General features: G+C 42.0%; 2 protein-coding genes across 3 annotated transcripts; one reads left to right on the plus strand and one right to left on the minus strand.

The window, feature by feature from the left end:
• Positions 1-95: 95 nt before the first annotated feature.
• LOC110987528 (negative elongation factor E-like) lies at positions 96-9,833 on the plus strand. Of its 2 annotated transcripts, none has more exons than XM_022250320.2 (8): positions 96-296; positions 1,572-1,647; positions 2,237-2,301; positions 2,947-3,158; positions 5,144-5,187; positions 5,644-5,770; positions 6,302-6,483; positions 8,343-9,833. In XM_022250320.2, exons 1-8 carry the CDS (start codon positions 225-227, stop codon positions 8,423-8,425), a joined length of 861 nt encoding a protein of 286 aa, XP_022106012.1. In that variant the 5' UTR covers positions 96-224; the 3' UTR covers positions 8,426-9,833. The 2 variants fall into 2 exon arrangements, with proteins under 2 accessions (XP_022106012.1, XP_086999108.1); XM_087142982.1 differs by lacking the exon at positions 96-296 and adding an exon at positions 465-888.
• Positions 9,834-10,011: 178 nt separating this feature from the next.
• LOC110987531 (uncharacterized) lies at positions 10,012-11,816 on the minus strand. Its single transcript, XM_022250324.2, has 2 exons — positions 11,384-11,816; positions 10,012-11,063 (listed from the first exon to the last, which is right to left on the minus strand). Exons 1-2 carry the CDS (start codon positions 11,609-11,611, stop codon positions 10,851-10,853), a joined length of 441 nt encoding a protein of 146 aa, XP_022106016.1. The 5' UTR covers positions 11,612-11,816; the 3' UTR covers positions 10,012-10,850.
• Positions 11,817-15,276: the final 3,460 nt, after the last annotated feature.

Below are 15,276 nucleotides of genomic sequence, written 5' to 3' on the forward strand. Positions count from 1 at the left end.
AATAGCGCCTCCAAGCGGGTGTATAAGATTAACCACTGGTACCCGTCTAAATCTGAAAGGTTACGGTTTACAACGTGCGATGTACATGTACACATCACCACCAATCGAATAAACAAGATAAACTGATATTGTGATAAAAGGAGTTTTGCCGTCAGTGCTATACAGTGTCGGCAGTCAGTGAGCCTAGGCATTTTAGGCCTTTTTTGCCTTTCATACGGTGGAAAATGGTTTTTCCGTCTCGTCTAACGGAGGAAGAGGAAATGCTACAGAATAAATATGCTAAAATACGGAAAAAGGTGATTCGTCTTTCTTATTTATTTTTTTGGTAGGGCTAAGGCCTGGATACATTTTGAAGCTGTACAAAAGACATCTCCCTTTTTCTATCGTTACGGCACTGCAAGTGCGCCAACTTAACGAAGTGGCTATCGTTACGGCAGTCGTAATGCATTTCTCATTTTCTATCGTTACGGCACTGAACTGTGCACGTGCGATGACGTACTAACAACAGCCATGGCGTATAAAAAAGCGGTCAACATGCAGCAACCACTTGCTACCAGTGCCAGTTTTCACAAGCTAGGATGAGGAAACCTACAGTATAATTTGGACAAGTTTGAGTGACGGCTGTTTATTTGTCGACCACTGGTCCATTTTGCTTGGTCACCTGTTGGTGTCCAGGTCACCAGGATATAATAATCAGGCGTATTCTGTATTTAATAGGCCTAGCCGAGGCCCGGCCTACCTCAGACCATGCTCAGACAGTCTCCCTGGTCGACAACGTGCAACTTGATCGTGTATTAACGTTTTATGTTAATAAAATGAAAATAAATTCTAGAACAAAAACATTGGAAATCTGTCATATATTGACTTCTTTTGACTCGGACTAAAAAGGTATTTATGAAATTGAAAGGGAATCAATATGTGCTTGGCTGGTCTTAAACCATGTAAACTAATGTTTAAGACTGGCTCAGGGGACTAAACGCTGATAATGCCCTTGCCTGCGATAAGTCGCATCCGTTCTTGATGAGCTGGTCTTAAATGCACTTTTAAGACCAGCCAAGCACGTATATATTGCCATTTTCATATAATGTCATGAATGTGGCTCATAATTATCTGTATAGTGAGCCACTCGATACCATTAACTTCATGTGTGGAGAGTCCCCGTTGCTAAGGGTTGCCGAAAACTAAGCTGGAAATTTTTTTTCGAAGCTTAAAAGTCAACAAGACATAGACCTATGTTGACAATGTTACCAGCCCCTAAATATTGTTTTCTGTACCTTTGGCCCTCTTGAAATTTTGAAGTGAATGTGGAGCAAAGTTGCCCAAAAAACTTCCATGGTGGCAGCCATATTGTGCTGTGTTGCTGTAGGTCAAGTAAAGAGCACTCGCAAAGGTCTTCCCTACAGCTGTTGCATGTCATTGTTGCATTATTGACGGGATCTCGACAAAGCATAAAGCATGTTGTTGTAGAAAGGACATACAACAGCCATCGCTGAATGTATGACACCAGACTTTTTTTATTTACACTGTAATTTTATGAACTGTTTAAATCTATTGGTGGATTTCATTTGCAGAAGAAAGTTTTACAGCAAATGAAACTCAACAAGAGCAAGCCAGCCCCAATAACACCACAGGACAGCCTGAAGAGACGTAAGTTAAATGTATGGGGGAACGATGTTTCTATTCATAGTGGCTACAGATGCAACACTATGGACTGCTTGCAGTCTACAATTGTTGCACCAATCTGCAGCATGGTAGCTGGGAACCAGACCATTCTGTAACTAAAACATTTGATCTCAGATTTATCTCCTCCCCTTCCCCCCAAAAAAATTATCTGAGGTTTAACTCTTCCCAAGAAAAACATCCAGTGAAAATAAACATATGAATTCATAAGGAAAAGAAATTAAAAAATCATGACCAATGTTGGGCTTGAACCCAGGTCCTTTTGTTTCTTGAGCTGCTTCCATTCCATCATGCCACCGCAGCAGTCTTTGATCTGGGCACCAAAATGAACATTATTTTCATTATTGTGCAAATCTCGTGGGTGGTTTGAAGATGTAGAGATGGCCTTCAAGCAGGTTATGCGCCACCGACACAAATCGATGTGTCAGATCTACACGTGTTGTACAACTTTTTGTTGCAGTGAACCGAAATACTTTTCCTTTCATTTAAATTTGAGACACATCAGGTGAGGAGAATATTGCAATAGTCAATTCCTTTTTCCCTACTCTGGTTTCAGCTGCAGCAGAAATGAGCCAGGAGGATGCCAAGGAGAAGGCCAAGTCGGTCCTGGCAGCTCAACAGGTCAATATTCATATCAGGGCTTTTTTTTGGGGACAGTTAGCATGCCCAGTACAATCAGCGCTCTTTATAACAAGCAGAGTTCAAAATACCCAGTGAACTGGCCGACCAAGGCCAATGATGTCAACAGTGGCCTTGCAGCGCTGATACCCACGCAAGCCCAGTCTTTTGATTTTTCTTACCTAACATTTATCTGCAAATCATCATCAGTACATAGACTACTTGCTAAATGGATGCAGCTCCAATTATATTTTAATATGGAGCTTACTCGTCCATTCAAGACTGCCTGCCAATAGAAGATATTTCCATTGTATCAGTCATGATCTTCATCCCTAAATCACTCTTGCTTGTTGTCATTAAAGAGGTTTTAAAGACCCTAAAACAAGCTCATGTACCACCTGAATTTCTGAGTTGCATTCAGCAAAGAAATAAGTTTCTTTATCATTGATTATCTGAGTACATATGCACAATATTGTTCCATTGAAGTACCCCCTGTTTTGAAGAGCCCAGAGTCAAATACATATACAAGGGGAACGTGAATTGGTTACTTTAGGGAGTTACCGTATCTCTTCGATAGTACATGTACGAACATTTGAGTCCATGACAATAGTGACAATGGTGACAATATTTACTGTGTACCTCCAACAGGCCAAACAAGCCAAACTTGAGGAGAACAAGAGTTCAGGCTTTAAGCGATCTCGCAAGCTCCAGCGCAGTCTGAAGGAGCCCGAGAAGGTGCAGGCCCTGCCGAGCTTCCAGCCGTTTGTCAGCCCAAACAGCGGGCCATCCAGTGGGGAGGAGCTGAGTCCGGGGCCAGTCGCGGACAGCAGGCGACTACACCGGAAGAGTCTGCAAGAGAGGTGGGTGGTGTGAGTTGGCAGAGTGGAAATAGGGGCCCTGTGGGTGTCGTCACAGATCCAGTGATCCAGATCATTGCAAAAACAAACAAAACTAGGAAACACACTGATTACCCAGTACATAATAGAGGTTTTGCCGGCCAATTTCCAGAAATGTGTAAATGAAGTTGTAATGGCAGCATTCATTTTCGAGCAAAATAGAATGAGCATTCAAATCCCTGTATTTTACAAATAAAAAGTCTATTTCAGTGAGGGTGTATTCAGTCATATGAAGTCAGTGTTCGATATCTCATTGCACCGGTTTAGAATGTTGGCATTCATTTTTGCACAAAATCGAATGCACCTCTGCAATCCTGCACTCACCTTAATTTGAACTCAATCTATTTCACAAAATAAATGCAAACTTTGCTTCCGGGCTATATGCTAACACAGAATTAGTTTTTGATGGAGAGCAAGTGAAATTACACAAATGAAAAAGGTTTAGAAACGGAGGAATGCACAACGAAAATTGTGAAAGGGCTAGGAACACATCGCGGCATGCATTGCGCATGCGTGGTGACACATTGTGCTAGTCCGTAGTTCAGCAGTTGTTTGTTGTGCATGCTGTGCACGTTAAAAATTTTCACATGAGCTACATGCCAAAAAACATTTTTCTTTGTTCATCAGACCGCAAAATGTTCGCGCCACTCGTGCATGGACGGATGTTGACAGGTCAAATTGCCGGATCAGATCCACCTTTTGCATTCCCATCTGATCGTGATCCACCAATTACAGGATCTGATCCACCAATTGGGGGATCTGTATCCTGCTCCAGAGGAGGATCAAGAAAGGTGGATCTGATCCTGATCCACCTTATAACGGTTAGCGTTCCCACTACACACAGTTGCTGGATCTGATCCACCAATTGGGGGATCTGATCCGGCAATTTGGCAAAAGGTGGATCAGATCCCCCCATTGGTGGGAACGCACTGATAGACTTTAATTGGTAAACAGTTTGATATCAAACACACTATAATCCTTCATGATTAAGATTACATCCATTATCAAAGTGGTGTCATGATTTAGGTGGCAGAAGGGTGATCTTTATGAAAAGATACATGTATGTATACTTTCCATGAAAAGTAAATCAGTTGTACCATGTTTAATCCAGAAATACATTCACAAAAAATTATGAAGAAATACTGTCAGAAAACTAATTTGGAGCCTCAAATCTACCATAACAAACTTTTTCTCTCCGTCCACTGTGCATGTCACCTTCTATAATTTTGCGAGCCCACCTTGCAGCAGGATCCGTTAAAACATGATGCAGAGCACCTGTTGATGTGTTGGATCATGAATCCCTATCTAAATGTGCTCAAATCAAAGAGGCCCTAAGTTACCACAAGCCATTCAAAAGCTGGTCAGTCGTCAATCATAAGCCAGTCACACGTTATTTAGCCTCAAGTCACATTCTGTGCAAATGAACTGCCTGAAAAGGCATTGCTTATCACATATTCAATCTCATGCAACATGCTTTGCAAATGAACCGGGCCATAATCACTCCTCTGACCCTTATCCAAGCTGATCTCAACTCATTCAGCCTCCTGTATTCTTTGAGTGAACTGTGCCAAGGCGTTGGGCTTGTCTCATTGTTAACACGGTCGATGGAAAGGACAAGTTTATAAACGGCGATCCGTTGCTTTCCATATGCGGTGTGGATGCCTTGTGTTGTGTGCCTGTCACCGTAATTTACAGAATATAGGCTGTGCAGAGTATAAGCAGTGAAAAGCTGCAAATTTAGATTTGAAGTCGGCGTATTAGCCTCATCGGCATTTAAGGGCATCGTTGCCTGGGTGCTAGTCTTTTATGAAGCACTGTTTGTGCTGTACGTAGACCAAACTTCAGTGATGGGTGCAGTTGGCACAAAAATTAAGCCATTAGAAGGGCAGAGTTATTTTGAGTTTTCCATGCATACTGAAATACTTTTCATTTTTCTTTCAATGTCGTAGCTTTATCAGCAGTAGGAGCACGTCCCAACCAGACACGCCAGATGGTAAAAGCACTGTTGAGAACACTAGCAGCATCGGCGTTGGCCAATCACAACGTGCAAAAGCCGTCGAACCTTTCCAAATGCGCATTGGGTCGGCAGATTTCGCACTTCGTGATTGGCCAACGCGTTGCAAACTCTTGGAGGGGCACTATTGGGAATCGCCCTTATTAGTCAATAAATCAAATGCTCCAATTTAATGAACAGCTTTACATTCTGAAAATGCATTAAGGACTAACAGAACATGAATACAAACAGAGAGTGTGAACAGACTTGTATACAAAGTCTGTCTTGATATTTAAATACTCACTAAAGGCTTTAGATGTTCTGGAAAAATGGGTACGTTTTGCCACAGGTGTTCCGGCATTGATTTCATTCTGCACTTACTATCTTTCAGTGTGTGCAGCCCGACATCAATATCTCTGTCTGACACGACACCTGTTGTTTTTGTTTTTCTCTCAGGAACACCTGAAAAGAAGCGTGGGAACACAATCTATGTCCACGGCTATGGAATCTCCCATGAAGTGTGCGACAAAGCCTTCAAAGGCATTGGCACGATTTCAAACATCAATGTTGAGTTAGAAAAGAGGTAATAGGTCAAACATTACATGTTCAGTAAAACCTTTGATAATTTTGCTCAGGAAAAAGTACAGTGCACTTATAACCGTGAGAGTCCTGCAATGTAAGTCCTGCTCTCACAGGCAAACGATAAAGTCCTTACTTCTCCACTTTACGATGACAATACCGTACTATTGTCACCAGTAAAGAAGGCATGGGCCAGACATGGTACGTGATTTTACAGCATCAAGTGCATATGGCACAGAATACACATGGATGATTTTCATCAGAATGTGTACAAATGTGTACTATAATGGCATGGTTGCCGAGCAAGCCTGGCAGTAATGGTATTCACATATCTGTAACATATCCATTGCTGTCACTGTCAAACGACTTCTCGTGCACACTGCACAGAGACCGATAACCTGCGCAGAGTAACTCTGACCCTGTTGACGAAGCTACCATCAAAAATCAGGAAGTGACAACGTAAAGTCATCTGATATAAAATAGATAGCTGTGGTTATATTACATGTTTTCTGTTATTTCTGTTTTGTATTTGTAGCTGTGCCTTCATTACTTTTGATGACATTGACGCTGCTGATCGTGCCATTGAAGAAATGAACGAGAAGATGGTATCAGGGGTCCGACTCCACGTGTCCTTGGCCCGACGCCAGCGCAACGTACACAGGTTCAACAGCAGTGATTCAGCGCAGACCGCAGGCAACTCACAGTGGGCAAACTTGGGTAAGGAGATTTATGCCAGAGATCATGATATATTATATTAATTAGGGAGGGTCCACAAAGTGCTTTATTACTTCAAAATTCTTCAAAAATTCATTACTTCATTTATTGGACGTTTACACCCACACGAATGACAGTCGGGTTTACACCCACACGAATGACTATCAGGTGTCTACTCTAATCTGGCAGGCAACCTCCATTGATGTCCAAGTATTTCAGATTGTGCGGTGTTGCATAATTTCCTTTGGTCCTGAAATTGGCACAGTGTGTTGCTGAATGCTAGTGGCATCTTTTCAAGTGTGGCTGGATTAGCATGCAGCGGTACTGTATCGCCATGCTGGAGTGCTTTTGTCCCTGCTGATAATCTGCTGGCACTGAAAGCCATAAACAGTGGTATGCTGTTTCAAAACAATGGCGGATTACATCCGCTTATGCCAATGCCAACTAAAAAGTGACAGCAAATCCCAGCAGCTCAGTCTTTTGTTACAAGGCCCAGCTCTTTTGTCCAATTTCGGTTACCCCGGCTATGCATACAAACCCAAGGTGCCGGGTTCCAGAAACCTCGGAGGCAAGCGGTTAGCATTTGATAATGCCCACTGAGAAGTGATAATGCCCACTGCATAAATCACACACTGACGCCTATATACAAGACAGTTTTAATCGGCTCTGATTGGTCAAGAGTCTGTGTGAATGCAGCTTGCCACACACACGCCAAGCCCATATAAGGAATCCTGAATTGACTTCTTTTGACTCTCTGACTAATAAGGGTATTTAAGAATAAATATGTGCTTGGCTGGTCTTAAGCTAATGTTTAAGACTGGATCAGGAGACTGAATGCTTGCCTTTTCAGACTTTTTTAACATTTCTAGTGAGCAAACCTCCTCATCCAAACACAAGGTTTATGGGAGTTTATCTCAAAGTCAGGGAAAACGATGTACTGGATAATGATGTAACTGATTAGTACAAACAGTAAATGGATAAACTTCAAATTGTCCCACTGCCTGGGATTGACGCACACGTTATCAGTCACAACACTGGATGCAACTTCACAACACAGAGACTTGGCCACAAATGGAAGTAAAAGATACTCTCTATGAAATTTCATTGTGCACCAGTTAAGCATCTTTAGTGGATCATCACAACATTTCCATTCTTTGTTGTCTGAGAATGACATGAGAGGCTCTTTTTTGAATTTTCTCAACATCATCAATAGAGGTGTGAGTTAACAAATTCCATCCTGGCAGACCTCATAATCAAAGGGTAAAATGAGCAACTTATAAAGACAAAACCAAGCACTGGCTCCATTCCAAAAGTGCTCATGTAAACAATGACTGACAGGAGTACAGAGGCCTGTCAACGTCTCTGCCCTCACAGTTAACCAGTTACTCTTCTCATACACAAAATCTGCATTGAAAACCTTTTCTATGCTAACTGATTGTAGATCAGCTAGACATCCAGCAACCCACTGTTCATATGCTGCTCCACATGTGTAATTGAAATCATATCTGTCCTGAAACTTGGACTCGTGATTGCTCCTGGTACTGTCAGTAATGCTGCCAAGACTGTTGTTTAGTTGTATCAAAATCTTCCAGCTAGGAGGTTGGATGGAGGACTAGACACCTGTGGGCCGATGAAAGAATGGAAGATCTTGAGATGGACAAGATGACAGCAGGCCTGTCAATCAGATTACCAAGCACTTTTTCTTGAATGCAAATCCTGCAGTGATTACATTTACGGGGTTTTACTTGAGAAACCATACCCACAGGATAAAGTCATCCATGATAATGCCATCTGGTGTTTCTTTGCAGAGCGTTCACCTTTAGTTTTTCTATCAGTCACTTGTATTTATTTTCTTTCTGCAGCCATGGGGAACCTGAAGGGTGTCAAACACAAAGACAAAAGAGAAATGCAGGTGTACGGTGCAGATGACGACCTATTCTTATGAATACTCTCCTCAAGACACTCATGCATATGCAGGAGCAGTAGCCGCTTTCATGAATATGCGACAGGTACTCACCGAGAGAGGGCTGTGTAGGTGTGTAAGGCAAGCCCACTGATGTGTGGCAGGAGCGCAAGAATGGTGAAGTGCTAATTTTACAAGGAGACTCAGATTTATGTAGATGAGACTACCAGTTGTCATGGATATGCAGCAGAAGTATGGTGCCGATGAATGAAGTTTCTACTCACAAAAGTGTTCCAGCTCTTGACTTACGATATTTCTGCATATATTGATGACTGAACCACTGTGGACATGCTGGGAGCTGCAGAAATCGAGTCTCGGTTTTACACCACTAACTAGTTTTGCTCTTCAAAGAGACAACGTGCTGCACGAACTGATTACCGGCTGACAGATCATGTGATGTATACATGTATGTAGGGGAGGGGATCATCACGTTCTCTGCAGGAAAGTTAAAGGCATACAGGCATTTGTCCTGTATGATTGAGGAACCCATGCTGCCGTGGTCAAGAATTTGCCAGTTATACACAACTGGACCGTGATGGCTTTGCTTAATATTAGCTGACTTGAAGGGCCTATACAATGCTAATTTTCTATGGAACCCTTGAAAATGCACCTTTGTGTCTCAAATAACACTAATATTTTCAAATTTTGTTCTGCTGTTTTAACAGGTATTTGGGATCCTTTTTGGTTGTTACTGTTTCATGATTGAAACTTTTATGTCATTCCAAGTAGAAATCCCCAATGCCCTTTTGATCTGTGCATAAAACCTGCTGCAGTTGTTGATATGTTGCTGGCCTAAATCTCCTCTTGTTTGGTGATTCATTGTTTTGTAAGTACATGTACCCGACAATCAGTCAGCAAGAAGTCCTTTGTCAGAAATATTTTCAATGAGCAAATTTCCGGTTCTCGGTCTGGACAGAAAAACTTACTGACAGAACGATATCTTCCGCCAGTGACATCGTAGCGGCAGTACCCTCAGCTGTCCAGCAAAGCATGAATAATTTTTGTTTGGTTTGTAAAGTGCACTTGTTAATGCATTTAACCCAACAGGAATAACAAATAGTTTTCATAGCTCAAAGAGGAGTGTAAAGTTACGCAAAAAGTGTCTGCCAAATATTCATTGCATGAACCAGATAATATTTTGCCATCACCAAGGTGTTTTTGAGTTCCTATTATTTGTGTGTCTGGATGGGTCTGTCAAATCAATATAATGCTAACTTCTTAAACCAATATAAGAGTGAATTTGAAAGGAATACATCTGAAAATGTGCTCTTTGCTTTTTAGAGTTCTCTTGAGAAGCACTTGGCCCTAAATTTGCTTCAAAACAGCTGAAATTTGACATTGTCCATGATCTGTGTATGTACAAGTAAATAAAGAAATTCAAAATAAACGAGTTTGGCTTGCTTCGTTTGCTTTATTGCAAATGGTTTAAGAGAGATGATTGTGTGACATACTTTGTTTTATTTTGCATCTACGAGGTGATCATGCAGTGGGGTGTGAGTTCAAATTGCAAGGGAATGTTTGTTTAAACAGGAGATTACACAATTTTACAAAAATGCAGGAGCGTGATATTGGATGGTTAAACAGTTACCTTTATTCACATCGAAATTAACTCGCGCATGTCAATAGAATGTGACCTATGTGAAAACAAGCCAGAAGGCCATTTTTTTTCACACAGTTTTATTTTGGTTTGCAGTAGAAAGAGCAAGATTAACTCTTTGTTTTGACGAGTCACTCTTTTTGCATCCTAATGAACGTGGATATTACGTGGGAGAAAAATGTTGAGGGTGCTTTTTGGTTTCTATTGTGTAACTCAAAGGCCCCGTACTCAAAAGCGGCTTTGGCGACTTGTGCCTTGTTTTCACCGTGTGTCATAATTCTGCAATTTTCAAACTTTTAACATTTAGCTGAATCATTGCGAAAATTTGCATTTAAAGATACAACCCAAACTCAAAGCATGATACCGAAGGGAGAAAGAAATTTTATGAACTTGTTAATTATGTAGAACATTTCCTTGGGGAATCAATCATACAGAATACGCATACAGTTCTGATCACCAGTAACATCACTCATCATAACATCATGTCACTCTGACATCATCATTGGCATAAGTGTCAGAGTTTATTTCATTTGGCTCGTTGAGGTTTAACCAAGGTCCAAGCTTTTCCTTGATGTTTCACTGAAAAAATCGAGGCACTAAAATAGTTCATTAGCTTGTCAGCCTAGGAGATTGGGAGTACTGGGCTCTTCATAACATGGGACTTTGGGGTCTGAGGACAGCTTTTCATTGCTGGGAGCTTCGGGCTCTTCAGATAGCTACTCATCACTGGAGATTCTAGGTTCAGAGGACGGCTCATCTCAAATGGGGACTTCAGGCTCTGAGGTTGGAGAGAACTACTCTGCTGAAAAGTCAGATATCCTGGGGGAGCCTGCTGTTGCTAGGAGGCTTGGCCGTGGAGACTCCAGGTTCTTGGGACGGATCCTCAAAACTGGGGGTTTCAGACTCGAAGGATGAAAACCAGTCTACTGGCAAGGAGAAGCTGGCGACAGGAGGCTCGGACAGGGTGCTCCTACTGCCGGCTGAATCATAACAATCGACTGCCTGAATCAGCGATAGCACTGCCTGTAGGGGAAAATTCACACAAGACGGTAGCGGATTGTGCGATGGTAAATTGGCCTCAAACACCAGCTGCAAATTCAGCGAGTTTATTTATTATTGCTTTGGTCCCTGATAACTTGCATAGGTAGCTGACAACTTTCGACTTACAGCAAAAAAACAGCATTTACAAATCTCTATCAAGTCTTTTTTTCCTTACATACATGTAAATTTTCACGAATGGAAATATAAATTAAATTAAAATTTATATCTTTTTTTCCTTCTGTGATAAACTTTACGACGACAGTATACAAACAAGCAAATCATAAAACACATTCTGGGTCTACCTCTCTTAGTTCTTGAATCCTGTCGCTGTCCGCTCCCCTGCAGCCGAAAACGAAACTGTCAATCATTCCGATGCCTTCAATGGCCTTCAACTTGTCCATCCTCGAAGACAATCGACCGAGCAAACTGGTCGTCTTCGGCTCCGTGTTTCCCAAGGGCATGGGCTCTGCCACCATCGCCAGCCCTGCCAGGAGCTGGCTTACTACGACCAGAACTATTGAGAAATTCATGACGGGATTGCTTTCTCACGAAGAGACTTCTCGGCCGCTCGAAAAGCACTTAGGCTGCGGTGAAATCCAAGTCAATTTGGGGCGGAATTTGGACAGCGCAAGGGTCTGTGTCGTATGATAAAATGGAGATGACGGCGACCAGTGGAAGTTTTAATAGGTACATGCCCAACATGCAGTCAATCCCTTATCCGCATACTGAATGATTGTTGATTGGAATACATTATAGGTAGATCTATGAAAACTGTCTGGGAAAAGTTGGAATGACATCGAGCATTTGCTGAAATCCAGCTGACAAACAAACACCTGTTGAATCACGTCACGACAAGATCAATTAAGTATATTATGTGAATATTGCACGCGTGTATTTATGTAATGGCAGGATTATATTTTTATATATTAATTTGGTGTGAAGGAGAATAACACTTTTAGAGTTTCGGCTCCATTTGCTTACAATCTTATGGGGGTATCTACATCATCTTTGAATTTTATCCCACCAAATTTGCCACTTCTAATAATGTCGCCTCATTTACAAGGCTAAACGTCTCCATCTCGTTTGTTTGTTTGTTTGTTTTTTAATGAGACGGACAGAGGGCTGTAATTCTTTTGACACTGGGCCGCTATCCAAAGAAATTTAATCTTCCACCCTCGTACAAATTTCGGACTTCAACGGTTTAACACCCATCCCGGAGGCCGAGCGGGCCTTGACGTTCACCGGTCGAGTCTCTCAATCAATCCGCTTGCCGTGGCAGACGGCGTCGCCGCCAACGCAAATATCGACAAGTCACCCGGTTCAGACGAGTCAGTTTCTTTGTTGTTACAAGGATATACATTTTGGTGGCAGCCGAATGAGAGCACAAAAATCCATTTACAGTCGTTTCTGAAATGTTGGCCGAAATTGCGAAAAATCGGGGATCGTTTTGTAATTTCAAGTGGTTAGAACGAGTCACTACCTAGTAACAATTCACATATCAGAACTGTCTAATTTTCGACAATTCACAAATTACCGTGCATCACGGTGCATGAACCATTTGCCAAGTTGACATCTGATGAACATGAGAACAGTGGGCTCTACTGCCCCAGTAACCCTCCTATATTTAAACGACTCTGAATAACAAATTACTTGTGATATGTGAAATACTGTGCGTCTTATGAATGCACTGTAATTATTAGTGATATTTTACTGCAGTCGGTGTGCTTAATTTTCAGTTTACACACAATCCCTACGAATCACACTGACAGCCGGAAATCGAGTGATAATTCAGCTGTTATAGACCTTGTCCAAAAAAGATACTTTGAAACTGTAAAAAGAGTAAGGAATGGGCTTGTTGCTCGCTAAATGTGAAGAGAAACGTAAGTGGATACACTGCACCGTCCCCAAGTGGAATATGTACGTGTATTTACCGATTTCTCATCTGCTGACATCACCGCCGCTAGTTTTCGCTAGTCCTGAATTGCACTACGCACCGATTCACACGACAGCCCGATACGTTCAAGTTGTTCAATACTTCGTTGTCTAGACTTTTCTGTACGAGGGAAGTATTTTGTTATCACCTGGTTCGATGAGTTTATATGCTAGGATTTCTAATGACATTTGTTGCTGAAGAGAAGGCAATGTTGGTAAGTACACGCTCATAGCTCACTATATCTAGGTAAATGCAGAGTGATGACATACATCATTAATCGCCGCATCTATATCAACACAATGGTTCGCTGTCCACTTCCATAAACTTCGCAAAGTCATTGTGCTTAAAATTTACGACGTCGTTAATGAAATTTGATTTATTGAACATGATTAACATGCGCAATTTAGAGGGTAATTCTGGTCTTGAATTGAAACGTTATTGCTGTATGTCAAATTTAACCAGCCGCTACGATAACCTGCCGCAGAGGGCGTCTCACGACGAACTGCTATCTACAGCAACAACGTCAACACTAGAATATACATGTACATGTATTCTGATATGAGAGTACATGTAGAAGATACCGCATTGGTACCCTCAATAAAGATGGTATATGCAAATATGTATATTCAGGAACAAAACTTATATGTCGTGTTTCATCCACGGTTGTTGCACTTGCCCCGCGGCACTTTAGGGAACTGGGAGGTACCGTTTTCTTCACATCACCGGACGCTCTTTAATTCACGTTCCACCAATTGGGACCGTGAAGCTCTGCCAGTGCAGTGTGTTTCACGAACTTGGTGCTCCAATTGAAAGTCGACCTCGGGCGAAATTTAAAGAGTCTGAAGAACAAACGTCTGGATTACACAAAAATGGAGGGAAAAAATAACTAAAATGCCGGATATCATATTTAAGGTAAAAACAGGAAAACCACCAATGAGTAAGAGAACAAACCAAAACCAAAGATGACCATGACAATAACCCAAACCAGGAAATGGAATGGGGAAGCCTGACGTACACATCAGAAGAGGGCCAGGCAACAAATGAACCACAGTTATTATTTAATAGCAATGTAATGGAGACTTGTGGACGGCAAAACTTCTGGAAAACAGTAAACAAGGTGGGAGATGAAACTGACAAGCTACTGAAGTAGAATTGATCGGTACAACAAGAGAAGAGCGAGAGAAATGTGGCACAGCCACGCTAGCTGAGGCTTTCGTCCGGCTGTGGACTGGTAATAGCTAACGACGACGACGGAGATAATGACAACGACAAGGACGAAGGTGATGACAACGAAGACGGCAACTCATGACGGTGACGATGAAGTTAACTCGGAGTATAGTGACGGCGATAAAAAGAACCCAGGGAGCCAATGCCACAATCGATGGATCGGGATACCTGGTCCCATTGCACAGACTTATTCTACCAATAGGCTATTATAGAACAAAACCTAATGGGTGAATAGTTGTCAGGTTACAGAACTAAAATTAAAGGGACCATGTAACAAAATGGTTTTACCAGTCCCATATAAATTGTACCTCTGTGTTTCAAATAACATTATTTTCAATTTTTGCCCGGCTATTTCAACCTGTATTCGGAAGCTTTTTAATTTGTATGCTCATGCAACGGTTTGCATGAGAAAAACTGGGATGCCATCCCAGGCACTGAATCGCAATGTTGCACTGGCGTACAAAAATGTAGTTAATTTATTTTATCTATTTTGTTGTGTAAGTACGTACATGACAAAGCCATGGGCAGCTTGGAAAAATTCATAATGTAAAAAGATCCCTCTTCAGTACACTTAACCCCCCAAAGATACAAGTTTTCCAGCACTGAAGAAACGTAGAAAGATGCAGAGAAATATGATGTTCCAAAGACGACACGTCGCCGCCGCCATGGCTTTTCCAGACTCTTGAGGGCGCATTTTTCTTGGCGGGACGGAATTGTTTTTTGGTGTTCGTTTTGCGCGCTGAGTTGGTAATGTTGAAAAGCCTTAGCATGGAAAGCCTGCACCAAAGGTTTGAAGAGAATGAGGTAAACTTTAATGCATCAGTCTTGAGAAGCGGTCATGCAAATGTTGCTGGCGTTTTCTGCTTCTTTGAGGACCACCGATGGGGCATAGCACCATGGCCGTGCTCACGTGGCTTTGAGGTGCCGGGCGGGCCGCGCCGACCATTGAGCCCGCCAAGCTGGGACTGCGAGTGAGACTGAGAGTCTTACACACGATTATTATCAACCTTATCGATATTATTTTGCTATGCATTA

Source organism: Acanthaster planci, linkage group LG11, assembly GCF_054643075.1.
Source record: "Acanthaster planci isolate LZ-2023a linkage group LG11, COTS_SCS, whole genome shotgun sequence".
NCBI classification, from domain to species: Eukaryota; Metazoa; Echinodermata; class Asteroidea; order Valvatida; family Acanthasteridae; genus Acanthaster; species Acanthaster planci.

Coding starts and splice junctions, on each gene's coding strand:
- LOC110987528 (XM_022250320.2), top strand. CDS start 225: ATGGTTTTTCCGTCTCGTCTAACGGAGGAAGAGGAAATGCTACAGAAT. Junction 1,648..2,236: donor ACAGGACAGCCTGAAGAGAC/GTAAGTTAAATG, acceptor CTCTGGTTTCAG/CTGCAGCAGAAATGAGCCAG. Junction 2,302..2,946: donor CGGTCCTGGCAGCTCAACAG/GTCAATATTCAT, acceptor TACCTCCAACAG/GCCAAACAAGCCAAACTTGA.
- LOC110987531 (XM_022250324.2), bottom strand. CDS start 11,611: ATGAATTTCTCAATAGTTCTGGTCGTAGTAAGCCAGCTCCTGGCAGGG. Junction 11,064..11,383: donor GGATTCAAGAACTAAGAGAG/GTAGACCCAGAA, acceptor TTTCCCCTACAG/GCAGTGCTATCGCTGATTCA.